Source organism: Anarrhichthys ocellatus, unplaced genomic scaffold, assembly GCF_004355925.1.
Source record: "Anarrhichthys ocellatus isolate YVR2014 unplaced genomic scaffold, GSC_Weel_1.0 scaffold102, whole genome shotgun sequence".
NCBI lineage: Eukaryota > Metazoa > Chordata > Actinopteri > Perciformes > Anarhichadidae > Anarrhichthys > Anarrhichthys ocellatus.
Genome location: NW_022280132.1, coordinates 815914 through 833698, shown reverse-complemented (window position 1 = coordinate 833698; position 17785 = coordinate 815914). Strand labels below are relative to the sequence as shown.

At 41.6% G+C, this 17785-nt stretch overlaps 1 protein-coding gene across 3 annotated transcripts in view; it reads left to right on the top strand.

The window, feature by feature from the left end:
* Window positions 1-17785, top strand: part of pde4dip (phosphodiesterase 4D interacting protein) — a 95523-nt gene that overhangs the window by 15398 nt on the left and 62340 nt on the right. For all 3 annotated transcript variants that reach the window (XM_031876056.1, XM_031876055.1, XM_031876057.1), the window contains exon 3: window positions 1369-1436. In XM_031876056.1, the coding sequence (XP_031731916.1) occupies window positions 1369-1436 (68 nt within the window). The remainder of the gene's footprint in view (window positions 1-1368; window positions 1437-17785) is intronic.

Sequence of the window (17785 nt, the reverse complement as noted above, 5' to 3'; positions counted from 1 at the left end):
GTGTGTGTGTGTGTGTGTGTGTGTGTGTGTGTGTGTGTGTGTGTGTGGACACAGCCCATATATCCAGGTTTAATAGGGTTATAATGAGGCGAGGGTTGATCAGGACGTCTCAGAGATGCTGCTCAGTGTGCCCAGAGGTGTTTACATGTCAGCTCTGTTTGACTGATGATTCTCAGCAGCAGTGGAACTATTTGGAATGAATTACCTTCATTTAAAATAGTTCAAAAATAGTTCAGGATTTATGGTGCAGTTTAAAGATGAAATGCATTTACTTGCATTACACACGTCTACCAGACAAACTCAAAACATGTGCGCTTTTCTGCAAATGATGCTCATTTTCCATTAAAGACAAATATGTTGACAAAACAATCTTTACTCAGGATTCACATTTTAGCTTTTTTCTGTCACTTTCAATCGCATTACGCGGTCTTCATCAGACGTTTAGATTGACCCGTAAAGCTCCAATCCTACGTTTTAAAAGTGCTCAGAAAAATGGAAAGTTTATATCTACAGTTCCAGGACAACTAAGCCACTAATGAAGACCATGTGATACGATCAAAAGCTGAGGGGAGATTGGTTCGTCAGTTGCTGAATTAAATGTCAAGCTCAATATAATTATATTGAGTCTGTTGCATTAGGCTTTTCTGTTCTCAGAGGTCAGATACAGTCCCTAAAATAGTTTAGTTAATTTGTAGCACTTATCGTTACTAATAAGAACATGCGACTATACTGTGCCCCGCCGAAATTCTGAAAATCAACCTACATGCATGTCTTCATCGACGAGGATAACCAATTTAAAAAAAAAGAACAATGGAGATCACTCGTTGGACATCCAAGATGTCCAGGACCTCAGTAGTATTTATGGACAGGAAACCATTCAGGAGGAGTCGGCAGTTAAAAAAAACAAATGATACAACACTAGAGTTCTCAAACAGAAATGGTGATAAAACACACAGACGAAAGATGAAACGGGATTAAAAAATGATGGAGGAAGTTGAGGATCATTATGAACACAGTGAAGCAAAACACAGTTGTGCAGATTGTGCGCTGGCTACAGGAGGACCTGGACTTTCTGTTGGTGTTTACACATTTGTTTATGGAGAGTTAAAACTAATTTAATTACAAGGTGTGTCCAATCACTTACTTCACTTTCCTACCAAACGGTACGTAAAATGACAGTTTTGCTGTTGCCGTTGTAATGACATATATCTGAATTGTCCTAGTTTGGAAAATACAGTGACGCAAGAAAGAACCAAAACCTTACAAGGTTCTTAAACATCCAGACCATGGGAAGCTCAAAGTAACCCAGTTCCTCTGAATATCTGTTTGATTTGATCTATTCACGGCCTTGTTTTTCTACCTGTGCAGATTTCTCGTGTGAGGAGACGGATAAAGGCCCACCGGTACAGATGCACAGCCTCAGAGAGTTCGAACAGGTAAGAACATGTGCTGTGATTCAAGCTCTTCTCTCACCTCGAGAATGACATGCTCTGTGATGAAGTTTAAGAGTTTGCTGCAATCAACTGTGATGAGTAATGTTCGCGTAGCGCTGTGTGCCAGAGGTGCCCAGGCTTGTGTCTGCTCTGTGGTCATATGTAGGTGTGCTCGGGAAGATGATGTGGCAACTGAAACTCTGCATATGGAGACTAAGGATGTTGTTTTTCTACTTTAGCCCGTGGTCCTGATCCTGGTCATTAAAATTCAAGTATCTGCCAATACCAAATCCATATCTGAAATCCATATTTAAATGGTGAGATGTGTTTTTCAGCTGAGGAGCTCTACATTAATCTTAATCGTCTCTGATCAGAGTACTTGTACAAACCAGTACTTGTTTTCAGCGGATTGATCAACTGGAACTGCTGATTGTAGGTTATGTGTTCGTGCTGCTGGTATTGTTGGATGTCAGGAATGGATTTCAGTGTTTTTAATGGAGCGAGATGCAGCGTTTCTTCATCCAGGGAGCAATGTATTACTGTAGAGCAGGGGTCTCAAACTCCCAGCCCGCGGGCCAAATCCGGCCCGTCACGTCATTTTATGTGGCCCGCGAATCCGCCAGCAAAAAAAAAAAAAAATTTAAAGTTAGACTTGATAATAAAAATATCCCCATAGTCGAAATTATGAGATAGAAACTCATAAATATGATAGAAAGTCACAATTATGAGCTACTTAAACACAGTCATAGAAGCAGCTCTTTGGCTGGTTACCCTACATGTGACATGGAAATGTATTGTGGGTACATTGAAGACTACTTTAAACGTGGCTTTAAAACACATTAAATACTTCACGTGGGATTGTGCAAACGCACCCTTGAAGGATTTTAAGCTTTGAACAAAGCTTAAAATCTTGTGTTTGATATTTTCTTTAATTGTTTGATCTTTGATAGAGTAATGTGGGTTTCTTAACCCTAAATTAAAAGGATTTAAGTTATAATAACAGAAATGTGCTTAAATATACTTTTACATTTATATAACTGCATGTACAATATTTTTACACTTGAATAAACAATAATCAAATGCAGAGACATTTATTGATTATATGTTAGGGAGTAGATACATTTACAACCGGCCCTTTGAGGGCGACCGTGATGCTGATGTGGCCCAGAGTGGAAATGAGTTTGAGACCCGGTTGTAGAGGATTGTATAAGGATCAGCCTTTATGTAGCTGTTGTCATGTTAAAACATGCTTTCATTGGTCCCAACATCGGTCCTGTGGATGAACTCACTACCAAATATCCAAACATCGTTTTGTCCTCATGTTGTCCCTCCTCCCACATCGGTGTTATGACAAACTGTGTTCCCCCTTTGATTTGTTGGCCCTCTTACTCGCACTTAGCCCTAATAGCCCTAATTAGACAGTCTGAAACACTCATTTCATTTATGTGTTAACCTTTCAGGAACATGGCTGACACACGCATTCAAAGAGCTGTTGCTGACATATTTTTCTGTTTCTGTTACATTGACTTTTTTTTTTTTTTTTGAAGGCCCAGGATTAGTGTTTCCTTTTGTTACTGGATGGCATTTAAGACCTACGATCAGGTTACAGTCGTCGGCAGAAACATAAATAGATGTCAGTGACTACATCTGTGTTGTGTTATTGGACAGATTTACTCTGCTGTCCATCAGACTGTTCTACATTACGGCAGTGATTGGACCATTAAGTTGTTTCCTAACAGCTTTGACCTTAAAATTCTACAAAAAAGAGGACATTTAGGCATGTTTCTGTAGTTCTGAGGTTGGCTTAGTGTGGACACAAACTTCAATGGAACTAGTCTGAAATTGCAGAGTTTACAGCTGTTTCAAAAGTTTCCATATTGCCGTGTATACGACTTGATGCAAGTATCCCTGATCATAGGTAATGCCTCTCACAAAGACAGAATCATTAAAGGAGATGAATGATATATTAATATTTGAAACCCATATATCCCATGCAGACATATTCTTAGAAGTTGGAATCAAGCATTCTGTATGAAAAGCCACACAGCTAAATAATGTCTGCTGGCTTTTGAACTGAGAAGATGAGAGGCTTAGTTTTCCTCTGGTTCTGTGCCAGAGTAATGGATTCTGGGAGCTTTGCCAGGTGCATTATGGGTCTGATATAACTCTGGAGGTGCTTGCTGCAATTACGCTGTTCCCGTTTTAGTGAAGGACAGAGCCATAGGAGTGGGGAGGAGCTGGTAATGCTGAATTACTGTGGAGAGTTTATGTTGTACTTGGGGGGGTCAAATGATATGAAATATGAAACTCCAGCAGGGTGAGATGAAATCCACCGCTTCCTGTAGAACCAACTGTCTGATTCTGAGACACAGAAAGCTGCAGCAGGAAGCAAATACGTAGACTGTATTTCTTCACCTAAAGGCCATTTTGACTTTTTAAACAGATGGTAATTTATAGAATCAAGAGGCAACATTTTAAAAGCTTTGCATCACACCTCATTCTACTTCACTGAAACGCTTCCTCTGCAGACGTTGGCTCGGCGTTCAAACAGTATGCCTTACATCAGGGGTCACCAACCTTTTTTAAACTGAGAGCTACTTCAAGGGTACCAAGCAGTACGAAGGGCTACTTATTTGATACAAACTTCCTGAATAACAAAGTTGCACAGATCACCTTTTAATAATAATAATATATGTGAAGAGACTGATCACATGTCAATGTTAATTATTCCTCACAATAATTAACAATGATTGTGTATTTTGTTCAAAATCGCACCTGTTATATTTTTGTAAAAATGATCACTTCTAAACAAAAATAAAAAATAAAAAATATTTGTTTATACAAATTATCAGTTATGTAAGATAAAAAAAATCAACTCTTTCACATTTTTAAATTAATCCTATTACATTAGTACTAATCACCACATTTTGGTAAATCTGGGTCAATTTTGCATTGCGCAATGAAGCCTGCATGCCAGTCTGTAGTCACCAGCTTTTTTTTGGGTACCTTTTTCTCCACGAAGAAAGTAGTAAAAAGTCTCGTCTATAGCCGAGGGGGGGGATCCAACCCTCCGAGGCACGCGAGCGTCTTTGGTCGCCTGCGTTCAAACCTCTAGTCTGGGCCTTTTCGATCGTACTGCGTTGCCTCGCCTCTACCCCCGCCACCTACGAGTTGTTGCCCCGCGGCCTGTTCCGAGGACTGACGGACCTGACGACGATGTGCGATCGCGGCGGGGGCGGTGCGTCCGGTGCCAACGGGAAGCGCCCGCCATTCAAAACCTAGTGCGGTGCGGCGGCCTCTTCCTTTTAAAATCTACATGAATGCAAGCATTTTTTATTAAAAAAGAACAGAAACTACAATTTTTAGACGGAGCTCCATAGGGACCAAGTGCTATTTTTAGAACATGCCTTGCGGCGACTCACATGGTCCCTGCGGGCGACCAGGTGCCCGCGGGCACCGTGTTGGCTACCTCTGCCTTACATCTACACGTCGGCCAGGTTCTACCCTGCTCCTAGTCACCAAGATCCAGGATCCCAAGTTTGGCTGGGTCTCAATAATATTCATTTCTGTAGGTACATACATATATTCACCACAACATTGCTGTCACAGATTCATGCAACCTGCAATGAGGAGATGCAGGAGCATGCAGCCTCATTTTTAGGAGTGACAAGTCCAACGGTTTAGATAAAGTGCAAGGCAGAAAATCAATATGGAAGATAATTAAGGCCCTGGCTTGCAGACATACCTTAGTATAATATGACCTTTGAATCACAGCGTCCATGACATGTCAGTCAAAAACAAGTCCAACACATGAATCAGGAATTGGATTTTATTTGTTGCATGTGCCCGAGGATGGATGTTCTAAACTGTGTATATAAGGCTGAAATCAGTAACTATCCACCTTTCCTTCTGCAGCATCGAGATGTAACAGAAATCATTTTGAAGCTAAAATAAAGATGGGCAGAACTGCAGAGGAAAGTGATTTCCTCCCACACATGTGGAAACCTGCTGTTAATTCAAATCAGCACAGTTTGCCATATGCAACTGTGCTGATCGTGTACATGCTGAAATAGATCTAACCAGGACAGGATTGACTTTACAATAATTATTTATTTGTTGAGAATGTCTGGTTTAATTTGTGTTATTCATAAAAAAAAGCCTGTGGATGCCAGCTTTATGTGGGTAAAAGCATCTTGAATATGAAGCTTTGTATTGTCAGGATGAAGAGCTTTTTTCCCCCGCAGCCATACAAGCAAAGGCAGAAAGACGAACTCTTGGCTGGTTGGTTGGAGGCTATATTTGTGCGGCAGCTCTCCTTTTGAAGTCTTCCTCAGACTATCCCACTGAGGGATGAAGGGATGAGTCACGCTACATGCAGACATGCAGACTAGAGGCAACCTAAACACCGGCTTCGTATGTAGGGATGAGGGGTAATGGACTGAGATTGCTGATGTTGTGTGTTCGAAATACAGCCGACGTGTCGCAGGCCTGCAGAAATCCTTTGTTTCACACCATTTACCACAAATCATTCTTTAAATTATACGGTGTCATTTCAGATTTTACGTAGTTTTTTTTTTTTAAATTGACTTTATTGTGAGAAACCTCTTACTTTCAAAATATCTATTTTTCCCGCTTTACTCGCCTGACATTGATACATTTTATAGAAACACTGAAAAAAACAATCAGCCAAAAAGTTTTCATTTATAACAGTATTCCCATTAGAAGTGTTATAACTGCGTATTTGTGTCATGTCAGAGATGGGCGCCTCTATTCTCTGAGTTGACAAGAGTGGGTGATGATGTGTCAGCGCACTACATTGTAGAAGACTCTGAGAATTACTATCAAAGCAGATGATGATAAATTGTATTGATGAACCTCTGTCATTGCAGAGCCCGTTTGTCTCTGACAAGTGCTCCATGTAAACAGTAAAGTACAACTTCAACATAAGTCCCCACTCTGCAAGGACTCCTTGGTACTTTAGCGCGTTTTTTCCTTTTCATCTCTCTTTTAGATCAAGTGTTGCGGACGCTGCTGTAAAGATTGTTCAGTTGCACAGTTTTGATAGCATTTTGTGTGCAAATTCAGGGGCTCAGTTGGATGTGAACCTTTTTCTTGTGAGACTGTGTGTCACGAAATACTCCTGAACTCATAAATCTAATCCAGTGAAAAATGGGACTTTTAAAACATGATGTTCACCGTTTCTGTTATTTCAGAAACGGTGAGAACTGGCAAGAAACCATTGAAATGTTACGATGTGCGAGTTTTCAGGCCAGAGTTCAGAATGTGATTTATCTGATTTCCATCAGCGGGGCTGGATTATTTACAGTTCAGACTCTCAAACTATAACAAACGGAAACAACTGATTTTCAATATCGAGTCGAGACGTAACATTCAGGGTCCTGTCTGAAAAGTTTTCCACATTCTGATGGACCAGATTAAAGTTTGTTGACCTTCCTTTGCCACTGTAGTGTTACATTAAGTGTTTCTGACAGCGGTAGCGTATGTTGGTCCTCTCCTCTTAATAGAGCAGTCTGGATTATTGAATCCAGGTTATGGCTGTGTGTGAGAGTGAGCGTACAGTTTGTCCTCGCTCCACGTTTGCGTCAGTTTAAAGAATCAATCCTCCGGCAGGCTGGTTGGAAGGAACACGAACCTGCCAGAGCGGCATTTGTAACTGTCAAACATCCACGCTCTGCACTCCTGAGGTTTTCAAAAGAGAAAAATCACCCAATCAAAATGCCCCTTTCTCAAATGGCCTTTATTAGTCCACGGGAGAAATTGAAAGCACATGGCTGCCTATAAATGTGAATTCAAACCGACCACAGAGACACTGAGATTGATAGAAGAAGGGGGAGGATTGCATATAATTTTGGCCATTAAAACCTCAGGACAAATTATGGTTGTTAATCTGTTATTTTGCCCTCGGTCTCAGTGTTCACTTCTAAAGCCACACACGAAAGGTCTGTCAGAGTTGGATTACTATTGCCAGAGTGGCAGTAATGGACCGTATTCAGTGTTGTGCAGAGACCAAAACACAGAGAGAACACTCGATCCTGCAGCTGACAGCGAAGTCAGCTTGTGATTAAAATGGCACATTTCTTTTAATTCCTTTTACCTCCAGAGTCTCTTATCTCGTCCTCGTTTCTCGAGCTCTCCCAGTTTTTGTGGCATTTGAAAATAGGTCAGAATGCAGTGTGTGTGTGTGTGTGTGTGTGTGTGTTCAACCTTCAAGCTGTTGTCTCTGATTCGTTGCTTTATGCAGCTGATATCTACAGCGCTGTACTTGGCAATACTTGAAACACAGGAGCAGTGATGTCGGATAAACACAGAAACGTCCAGTCACCTTACAATGATGCAGTGATGCTCTGTCATTTAGCAAATATTGAAAACTCTGTACATTTTCAAAACAGCCAAGTTAAAGTCGTTTTTTGTAAACACTCTCCTCTAGACCGTCAAATAGAAACATATTTTCTGGTCCGGTCTGAAGCGCCTGTCAGCAACGCGTTGAGGGAAAGGTCAAGATTTGGGTTGAAATAAGGATTGTCAGGGGAGCTTCCTCAACATGGTTACCATAATGATCAGTTGGTGAAGAACAATTGTGGTCAAACCCATGTTGACTCATGGTTTTAAGCTGGTACTGAACAGCGGCCTACCGCGTTAAAGGCTGATGCTTTGTCTTTGTCGGATGGATGCTAAGTAGTTGCTAAGCTGTTACGAGTGTGTTGTTTGCAGTAGCTAGCTGGTTGTTGGCAGTACTTTCCAATGGGTTCACCAGTGGTGTCTGTAGGCTCTGGGAGAATTGTGAGCCCTCGGTGGTTATTAAGGTGTTTCTGCATACTAAATTGGGGTTTCAAGGTAGTTGTTAAGGTGTCGCTTGGTGGTTGCTAGGATTATGGCACCGGTATATGTTGATAAGTGGTTCTTACGGCTATGTGGGCACTTACTTGGGCGCGGTTCTTAGAGCCTGTAAGGCATATGTTTTTTGGTGTATATGTAGGCAACACTGCAACCTAATTTTTACAGCAAATATGTGTAAGAAGAGTTGCCCCTCTACTGCAGCTGCTCCCTGGGCTTCAACACAATCAAACAGGCATTCATGTTGACCTTTTACAAAAACAGGATACATTTGCTTTTAGGTGACAAGAAGCTCACAGTAAATTCATACATGGCTTAAAATGTTCTACTGAAAAAATAAGAATGTGGCCAACACTTGTAGAACTTGTTTTTTAAGAATAAATGTATTTCCTGCCTCATTGCTGGAAGCTAAAACCATTGGTGAAGTTGTATGTGCATAATTAAAAATTGCCATTTTAATAAACTCTGATTTTAAAAAAAAAAAAAAAAAAAAAAAAAGTAACACATAAGACAATACACATGAATATAGTCAGAGAGGAGAAACAAATGGTGGATGGGCAGATGAGTTTGAGGTCAAATGGAGTTCTGGGAAGCCACAGACTTTATAATAGGGCAGCGTTGACGAGGCGTCGTATGAGTTTATAATTTGGCCGTGAGGCCTGTACTGAGGGAGTAGAGCGGGAAAGAAAACCAACAACTGGCTCAGGGAGGAGGATAGGAAATGGAATGGAATAAGAAACCGAGTTAGTTTTGGTCCTTGCCTTTCACAAAAGAAACGTCTTTGAGCAGGGAAGAGGCTTTACGAGAACAGAACAGGAAATGGATGCTGTGCAGCTTTGTAAGAACAATCATTTTCAGAGTCCTTATTTCAGGAAACACTATCCATGCCCACACTGGCTCACCGATATTGAAGTATGATACACGTTTCCTGCTCTCTGGTTGTCTCGAATCTCCCACTAAGAATAGATATTGATGCCAGGTTGTCTGTCTGCACCCTAACCCAAGTACACTGCAAAAAACATGTCTTGTTTTTTTCTTTTGGCTGATAAATGGAAGAGATTAGATTAGATGTATCTATACCTGTGTTATTTTGACCTATTAGCTATACTAAAATATAAAATGATCTTTATAATCAAACACTTTCTAGTTGTTAAACTTTATCCATGTTGTTGCACTCACTTGCCAGCCCCGCAGGATCTCTCCTGCTACTTCTTTCCCATAATCTAGTTATTTAGGGTCATCTATGTCACATGAGTAGCAACAAGAAACAAGCTCAGGTACTGCTCTGATCAAGGCAAGATAGTGGGAAATGTTTGAGGAATAAAACAGAGTTTGTCGGCAAAGAGCTGTGCGACTTTACTTTGAAAGGAAGTAAATGTATGAATGCATGTCAGTCCGTCCTTTAACAAAATGATGGGGAAGCAGATTTTGGGGTGATGCAGACTGAACTTTTTGCAGTGCATCCGGTGGACGAACCGATGTGCGTTAATGGACGTGCTGACAGCACAGGAGTCAGTTTCCACCACAGCAGCACTCAGACAGGATCGATACACAGCAGCTCAGCTTTCAGCTCAGCCAACCAGCAGATCTGCTCCTGCTCAAATTAGCCATCACACACACACACACACACACACACACACACACACACACACACACACACAGAAATGTTCTCAATGGCAAGTTGCATGACAATTACTTTTCTAAATCACATTTGCACTAAAAAAATCTTTGCTATGTGCAAAGCAGACACAACCACACACTCGGCGTCCTTCTGTCTTACATCACATGACTGCACTGACGGCACATTGTTGTCACTAAACGGCAAAACCAGCAAAAACCCGCACTGCAGGCCGGAGAGATACTCTATCAATGTATTCATATTTGATATGAGACCAGATATGAGCTGTGATTAATGTCACATGTTGCAGCCTACGATTTACTACAAACCTCCAAAAAGGTCTCAAAGACTTGTTTATAGTTTTTGTTTTCCTCAGTTCACAGAGGAGCTCAGGAGGCTTCACCTTATTTGAATACCTGAAAATCACCAAAACAACATCCAACAAATCTGCCCGAGCCGACATTCATTACAGCAGAATGATTTCATTTCACATCGGCATCGGAGAGCAAAGGCACCACCGGTCGGCGTTTGCTCTCGGCAGCATATCCGGCTGAATACTGACCAGTCAGCCAAAACACCGTGAAATGTACACTAATACAAAATCCTAGTACTTTACAGCCTCTGCACTCCAACAGCGGATGTCATTTCAACTGTTTGAAACGTAAAACGAGCTAAGAGAGCAAGGAGGTTAACGTGTGATATATGTGTGTGTATACACACACACACACACACACACACACACACACACACACACACACAGAGAGTAAGTCACTGTTACGTTGGAAAAAACAGCAGATTTTGCAACTGCGTCCCAGAAACATGGAGGGCAACTGCAGGTGTTTCTCACACTATAAAACTCTGATAGGTAGAAATAAGGTGGGAAATCTGTGGAATTTCATTTTAATGGGACCTACAGAGAGGGTGGTGGGTAATGATTAACCACAGCCCAGCAGCAAATCTTTGCTCTCAGGCCCACTTGATGCCCATAGACCACCATGTTAAAATGCCCAACTTTACAGCAGAAATAAACATGTTTGCAGCCTGGTACAAAACATAGTTTTGGTCTTCATAGCTAATTTAACTGTGAATAACAATTGTATAGGAGGTGGATCTTTATAGAACTCCCAATATTGAATTATATTAAGGCTTAAAGTTATGCACAATTAATGGTTTGTCCATTTTTGGATTAGGTGCGAGTTCGGCTGTCGTCACTGCCAAGATGGCGACAGCAAGAGTTACTTTGAGATTCACAACAGCTCTTCAGAAACCTATGGATGACGTCACGGAGACTTCGTCCATATTTAATACAGTTTATCGGCTCCCCTAATGGGTTAATGAGGACTTTCTTTTTTAAGTTAAACATTTTTAAACCCAATGTTCAAAGACCAATTATGGTTTAAAGACTACAATAGTGGATTTGTCACCACAAATATCTTTACTTCCATATAAAAGCCACATAAAGATGTCGTCATGGGCATCCTGTAGCATCTGTAAAACTCTTTTTCACATAGCAGGACTGCAGATCTCAGACCGGCTGCACAGTATCTCACTAGCGTCACCATCTGGAGAGAGACCGAACGATCCACTCTGGAGGTCCATCAGTAGTTTGAGCTCGACTTTGTTAATTGATCCCAGGCGCGTGCAATAAATTCATGCTCCTCTCCAGCGGGTCAGAGAAGACATATTGACTCGATCACGGCGTCGGTCATGGATGATAATTGTTCAGTTAAAGTGTACAGTAATCTGCTCCCTGCGGTAATGCAGCCGCTCTGACTGTTAACGTCTGGCTGGAAACACCTGACAGGCTGTTTATCTGTTTCATTTCTGACAAACTTGTGTCTTATTCATCACGTATGTGGGTGGGTGACAGACTTCACATGGCAGCAAATCATCTTCTGTTCCTCAACATGATTTGTGTTTCGTCTGATACGTGTGCGTGTTTGAATCCTTTGATGATCGACACATTCCAGTATGTCTTCTCTATATTGTTTACGGTACGTTCCACAGCTCTATTATGTGTTTTTCTTTCATTCAGAAGGTATTGATGTATAATGTTTCATCATTTCCCCTTCCCCAGAGCCCACAGATCATGTGGAAGCAGTTACAAACAAAAAGACAATAGAAGAAGAAGAAGAAAGTGTTTTTATGAATCGGTCTTCTGCTTAGTGGCAGACCAGATCCTGCAATTACCCTCACAGTATAGTCTGCGTTTAAAACCACAGTCTGTAGACACAACATCTGACCAATCACCAGTAAACACACAGTGACCTCACAAGACTGAAACCACGATTCAAGAGACGACGACACAAAATGTCAAATATATAAAAGCTTTTGAGATAAAAAAAAACGTAATGATTTATGTTCTGGTTTTATGACAACATGCTGGAAAAAGCGTGACAAATAGTCAGACTGTTAGACAAGTAATTATAAGGACTTGGTCTGGTATAATTGTATGGAAGGTCATAAGTTAATTACCATACCAGATACAGTTTAAAAACCACATCAACAGAATATGACAAAACTGGCCGTTTTCTTTTAACAAAATAATTATTAATTGGATATCAAATTCTTATGTCTGATCTTCTCTAAATATCAATGTAAATGATCAGTTGAGAGATTCTCTTATACAGACTGTTATCACATCCATCTAACACTATTCAAACAGAAATGTTTACAATATATGTTCTTTAAGAAACTAAAAAGGACCATCAGCCCCAATAATCAAAACCCTCTCCTTACTGAACACCACTTAGTACAGTCTGGGGTCTCCCCTCTACTTATTCCCTTTGGTTTCTACTTCCTGTTTGGCAGCCGGCACATCCACCTGGAGGTAACGGGTACAGAAAACGCAATCAATCACGCTTCTGTTCAAACATCAAACATCTGTTGCTTGTATTTCAGTAAACAGAAATCAAGTTTTTGAAGAAAAAGTACTTGTTCAAGCCACGTATGCTAATGCTAATGTAAGAAAATTGGTTTTGGCAGCAGTCTCGCCTCCTTTTCACTTTTCAAGGATGATTTGATGGATTTTAGCTTCCAAGTTTGAACTTCACAAGACAAAGGAAATGGCTTTGTGAGTTACTTTTATATAGAACAATAGAAGAGTAGAAGGGATGCTTATCGTTAAAATATTTTAATAACAGACAATATTGCTGATATGAAACCTAAGATGCAACACTTATTTTTTCAACATTGAGAACTGTGCTGTAAAAAACATTTAGACGGCAGTAAAATAGGCCCATGTACTTTTATAAAGGCCAAGATACACAACCGTCGATACACCTCCCAGGAAAAGGCGACTAGCTGGACCGATTTAGCCGTTATCCACCAAACTGGCGCCATCATGTGTTGAGTTTCTATCAAACACACCTATTCATTAGGAGAGTAAATTGAATTTAGATTTGTACAATGTTCCTTTTTATGTCTTTTTAGTCCCGCTGCTCTGATTGTTATGTGTGTTTTCCATCAGCAGGCTGGTTGTTGGAGCTTATTACTGATGGACTGACTGATGGTCTCCATTTGTTATTGTTTTATAGAGTCGGTCTGTGGGCTGGTAATGGCCAGATCTGTGTGTAATCAAAGCCATCTCTTCATCTACTCTCTCTCTTTTTTTTTTTCTTTCTCTCACAGAGATATTCTGCAGACTCTCGCTTCCCCCTTCTTCTTCTTTCCCTCCTTTTAAATCTCTTTCTCTTGTTGGGATAACTTATAAAAGAATGTGAAAGAGCGACATGTGCAGAGCAGACCTCGGAAGAGACAGCCCTCCCCTCCCCTCCCCTCCTCACATACCAAAGAATACTCACCCACTTGCCAGAGAATAGGGAGGAAAAATTTGTTTGAAAAAAAACCTAAAAAAAAATCCAAACTTGGAACTGATCTATATGCACCCATGTGTCATCATTTATTTCCAATGCCGTGTTCCTGGAATCGGCGTATTAGAATGGGGTGTTGAAATTGAGAGTTTTTCTGCTGTGCTTTGGGGACAGGTGCTTTTTGGTAAAACCCGCTGACTTATTGGTGATTGAGGAGCCTTTAAATGGAATAATTGCAAGCAGAGGTGGGAAAGGAAGACCAGGAGCAGCCAGACAAACTACCGATTTTCATCAGCCGCTCGTTTTTCTGTTTGAAATCTTCTCCCTTGTCTCTTCCCCTCTGTTCGTCTGCCTCTTCAACACTCTTCCATTTGTTCTCATATCGTCTGTCACTTTCACTCTAAATAATATTTTATGTGTTCAACCACTGCTCGGCAACTACTTTCCGTTCGTGATCACTCTGCAGGTCCCTGGAACATGTTTTCAATCCTGATTGGATTTTGAACTGCCTTGTTTTCCTGTCCAACATGACTCAAGCCCAGATGGCAGCGACTGTATCTAACAAGTACTGTGTGGATCAAAGCTTAACATATATCATTCCTGCTATTGCTGCAGTCAAATACTCGACTAGAATATTAAATGTGGATTAATCCGCGGTTGAAAATAGTCCCAAACGTATGCATTATTTCCTCCTTTGATTAAAAACGACAGCGACCAGCTGTTTTAGGAAAATAACAGACCATTTATGTCAAATTAAAGTAGTATTATGAGGTGTTTTTTAAAAGATGTACGTCTTCCATAGGAACCAATGGGATTGGAGCCACAAACAGGGTATGACATTTAGAAAATATAAAGAGATGGAGTTACACATTGCTGTTGCCCTCTGCTGTTTGGAAGCATGTTTGTAGCACTCCCGTTGTCTTCCTGACTCCTTATGAATTGACCTCATGGTGTTTTCCAGCAGAGTCAAAGTAACTTAGAAATCCACCACTTTTTCCTCTGGAACTGAAACCCCCTGTGAGTCTCTGAAATGGCAGTAACCCTCGTTAGTGGAGTTGTTCTCTCTCCCTGTAACTGCTCGGGCCGCTCTCCGTCCTGTAAAAATATTTTCACTTGCTAGTGAAACATTAGAAATGAACCATCAAACTGCACCAAAGGCCCGCTGCCTTCGCCCCCGCTGGGTGAGGCTGACAGGAGCTGGACAGCATAAGTGTCCTGCAAAAACCCCACATCTCCCACACAACCTCAGTGCAACACATGTTAACCTTTACAAGCCTGATCCTCCCATTGAATATCTCCAAACTAACTTTACAAAAACATGTTTCCACACTGTGAAATGCAGTGTTTCTGCATCTTTTTTTTCCAGGCTTGATCAAAACCATATGATGTTTACACGGAGTAAAATATTAAAAACCAAGCGTTTATCCGCAGGGTGTGATGGTGCACAAAAAAACAACTGTTGGGGCAGTGGATAACTCCCGTACGACTGCAGTTTATGCTCATTTATACAAGCCCAGACTGACTGTAATTTGCGTGTGAAGGAACATTATAGCGGAGCGCAAGCCTTGAAGTAGTGTTTGTGTTTCCTGAGACTTGGTTTCTTTTGTCTTCGTCCACAGTCTTACTGGGAAAGCATAATGCTGCGTTCACACCAAACGCGGCGCGAATTATTTGCGCGAGTAGATTACATACAAAGTCTATGCACAGACGCGATGAGACTGGCGACTCGCGGCGCGATTGACGAGAATTCACGTCAAACGCGTGAGTTGAAATTTTCCTGCTTTGCCGAAATATTCGCGTTATGTCCCAGCGCGATAGCCTATCAGCGTTGAGATGCTCCTCCTGTCATCACTGACGTTCTGCCGTTGTTGAATCAGGAAATAAATACTGTAGCCGTCTGTGTTCACCCAGAGCTCTACGATACCTCATATCAATAGAGACCGGACCAAAGTGTGTGTGTGTGTGTGTGTGTGTGTGTGTGTGTGTGTGTGTGTGTGTGTGAGAACCATATGGTACAAACAATGAATAGACACTGCCGTATTTACGTCTAGATGACGTTATTCTGAGTGTTGGTGGAGCTGCTACAATGTTAGCTTAGCCTAGCACCGATCCATCCGAGCGCCATTGAGAAGACAAGTACAAATCGGCATCATTACATAGTTATTTCAGAGTCCCTTTTTGTCGGTTTATTGCCGTTAAATCACAGCCAAATCAGTTTATTTTGTGTTCATACAGCTGTAGTAAACGGCGACGTGTGGCTTGCTAGACACAGTGAATACACCTCGATGCTATGTTATGAACCCAGACATGACGGCGTTTAGTTTCCCGGGATATCTGTCTTCCACAACACGTACTAAGCAGAAATAGAGGTTATTTTTCCATGGTTAATGGCGGACAGTTGAACGGCTTTCAGGGCGATAAGCTATGCCCCCTCTCCGGCGCGTCCAGCGCGATGCGCGCGAATGAACACAAATAGTCCCCGGCAAGACCGGCGGCGCGAATGACGCGAATAAGCGGCGCGATGAACGCGGCATAAGGCTTCTAAATGACATCCCTCCCTCGTCCAGATTTCCACTGATTTCAAACGCATAACAAAATAACCCACTACAAAAGCTAAACTACCAGAATAGAGGTTTCACACATGCTTAGACTTATTAGAATATAATAGACTGGTGAATTAGTCATTATTTGGTTGGTAGGGATACCACCAAGACCCCTTAGAAAGAGCGCCGGGCTTTGAAGCAAATTTTACATAGTTGCCCAACGGTGGAATTACAACTTTCGGGTTCTTCATGTGAAGCCATGAGGCCAGGCAGCAACCTCTGGTTCTGAAGAGTGAAGCCAATGCGGAAGTGCCTTAAACTTGCATTCTCTCGACTGATCATCAGGGGGCGACTCCTCTGGTTGCAAAAAGAAGTCCATTTGTATGGAAGTCTATGAGAAAATTACTCTACTTTTCACTTGATTTATTAGTGAACTCCGTAAACATTGTAGTTGATGCTCTCAATCTCTAGTTTCAAGTCTTTTTCAGTACAGCATAGTGTTCATTTAGTAAATTATGGTCCCATCTTGAGTAAAATAGACAATAAAGCAGAGTATAGCCCTACCTTGTGACTGACAGGTCACTACCCTACCACAGCCGTATACAGCGTCGCTACGTCACTCCTCTGCCGTCCAAATATGCTCACTTCTGTTCATCATTGCAAAAAAGCCAAACTCGAGACGATGACTGCGTCCACTTCTTATGTACAGTCTATGCATGACGCCCAAAAAGTTTTCCCCCCCATGACTTTAGATTTTGAAAGAGACATCTATATTTAAATCATAAGCTCCTAAAAGTCATAATATGCAGTCGTAGGTGAATCGAGAGTTATTTTCCTTTACTCCGTTGATGAGCCCATGATCAAGGCTGGACCGAGTGCTGGGAGGCGGGGTTTATGAAAATGTGAGTGCGCTTGCTCTATGGGCCCCATGGATGCAGAATAAGAATCAACAGGGCCCCGCATCCAACGTTGAGTTCTCTTTAGTACCACGTGCAGCACAGTCCCATGCCAAGCTGAACATCCTGTACTGAATAGTGAGACAACACCCCTAAAGTATTGTAGATTCCGTGTCACGTTATTTTATACCCTTCTTTCTAGATTTCATCCTAACATGTTTTGTGTCTGTGTGCTCTTGATCTACTTGAATTACAAGTCAAGAGTGAGTAAATGTGGCGGTCATGGTGGTGAATAAGCGTGAACAGGACAGGAAACCAGCACTTACTGTTCACCCTTGTATTAACCATCATCTTTCCCAAACCTTAACCGAGTGTTTTAGTTGCCCAATCTTAACCATACTGTAGTATCTATGCATTGGAGTTGCATTGGCAGTGAGCCTAAACCAGGGGGTTTAGCAGAATTGTCCATTATCTGCGTTCTTGTTTGGTGATAAGTTTGGACAAAGTTAAAGCGGTCGCTTTAACTTGGTCCCCGGCACCAAATAACACTATTGTTGAACGTAAAAAACACTTGAGGGAAAGTTTAAAAAAGTCTGAAGAAAATGGGGGGGGGGGGGGGGGGGGGGGG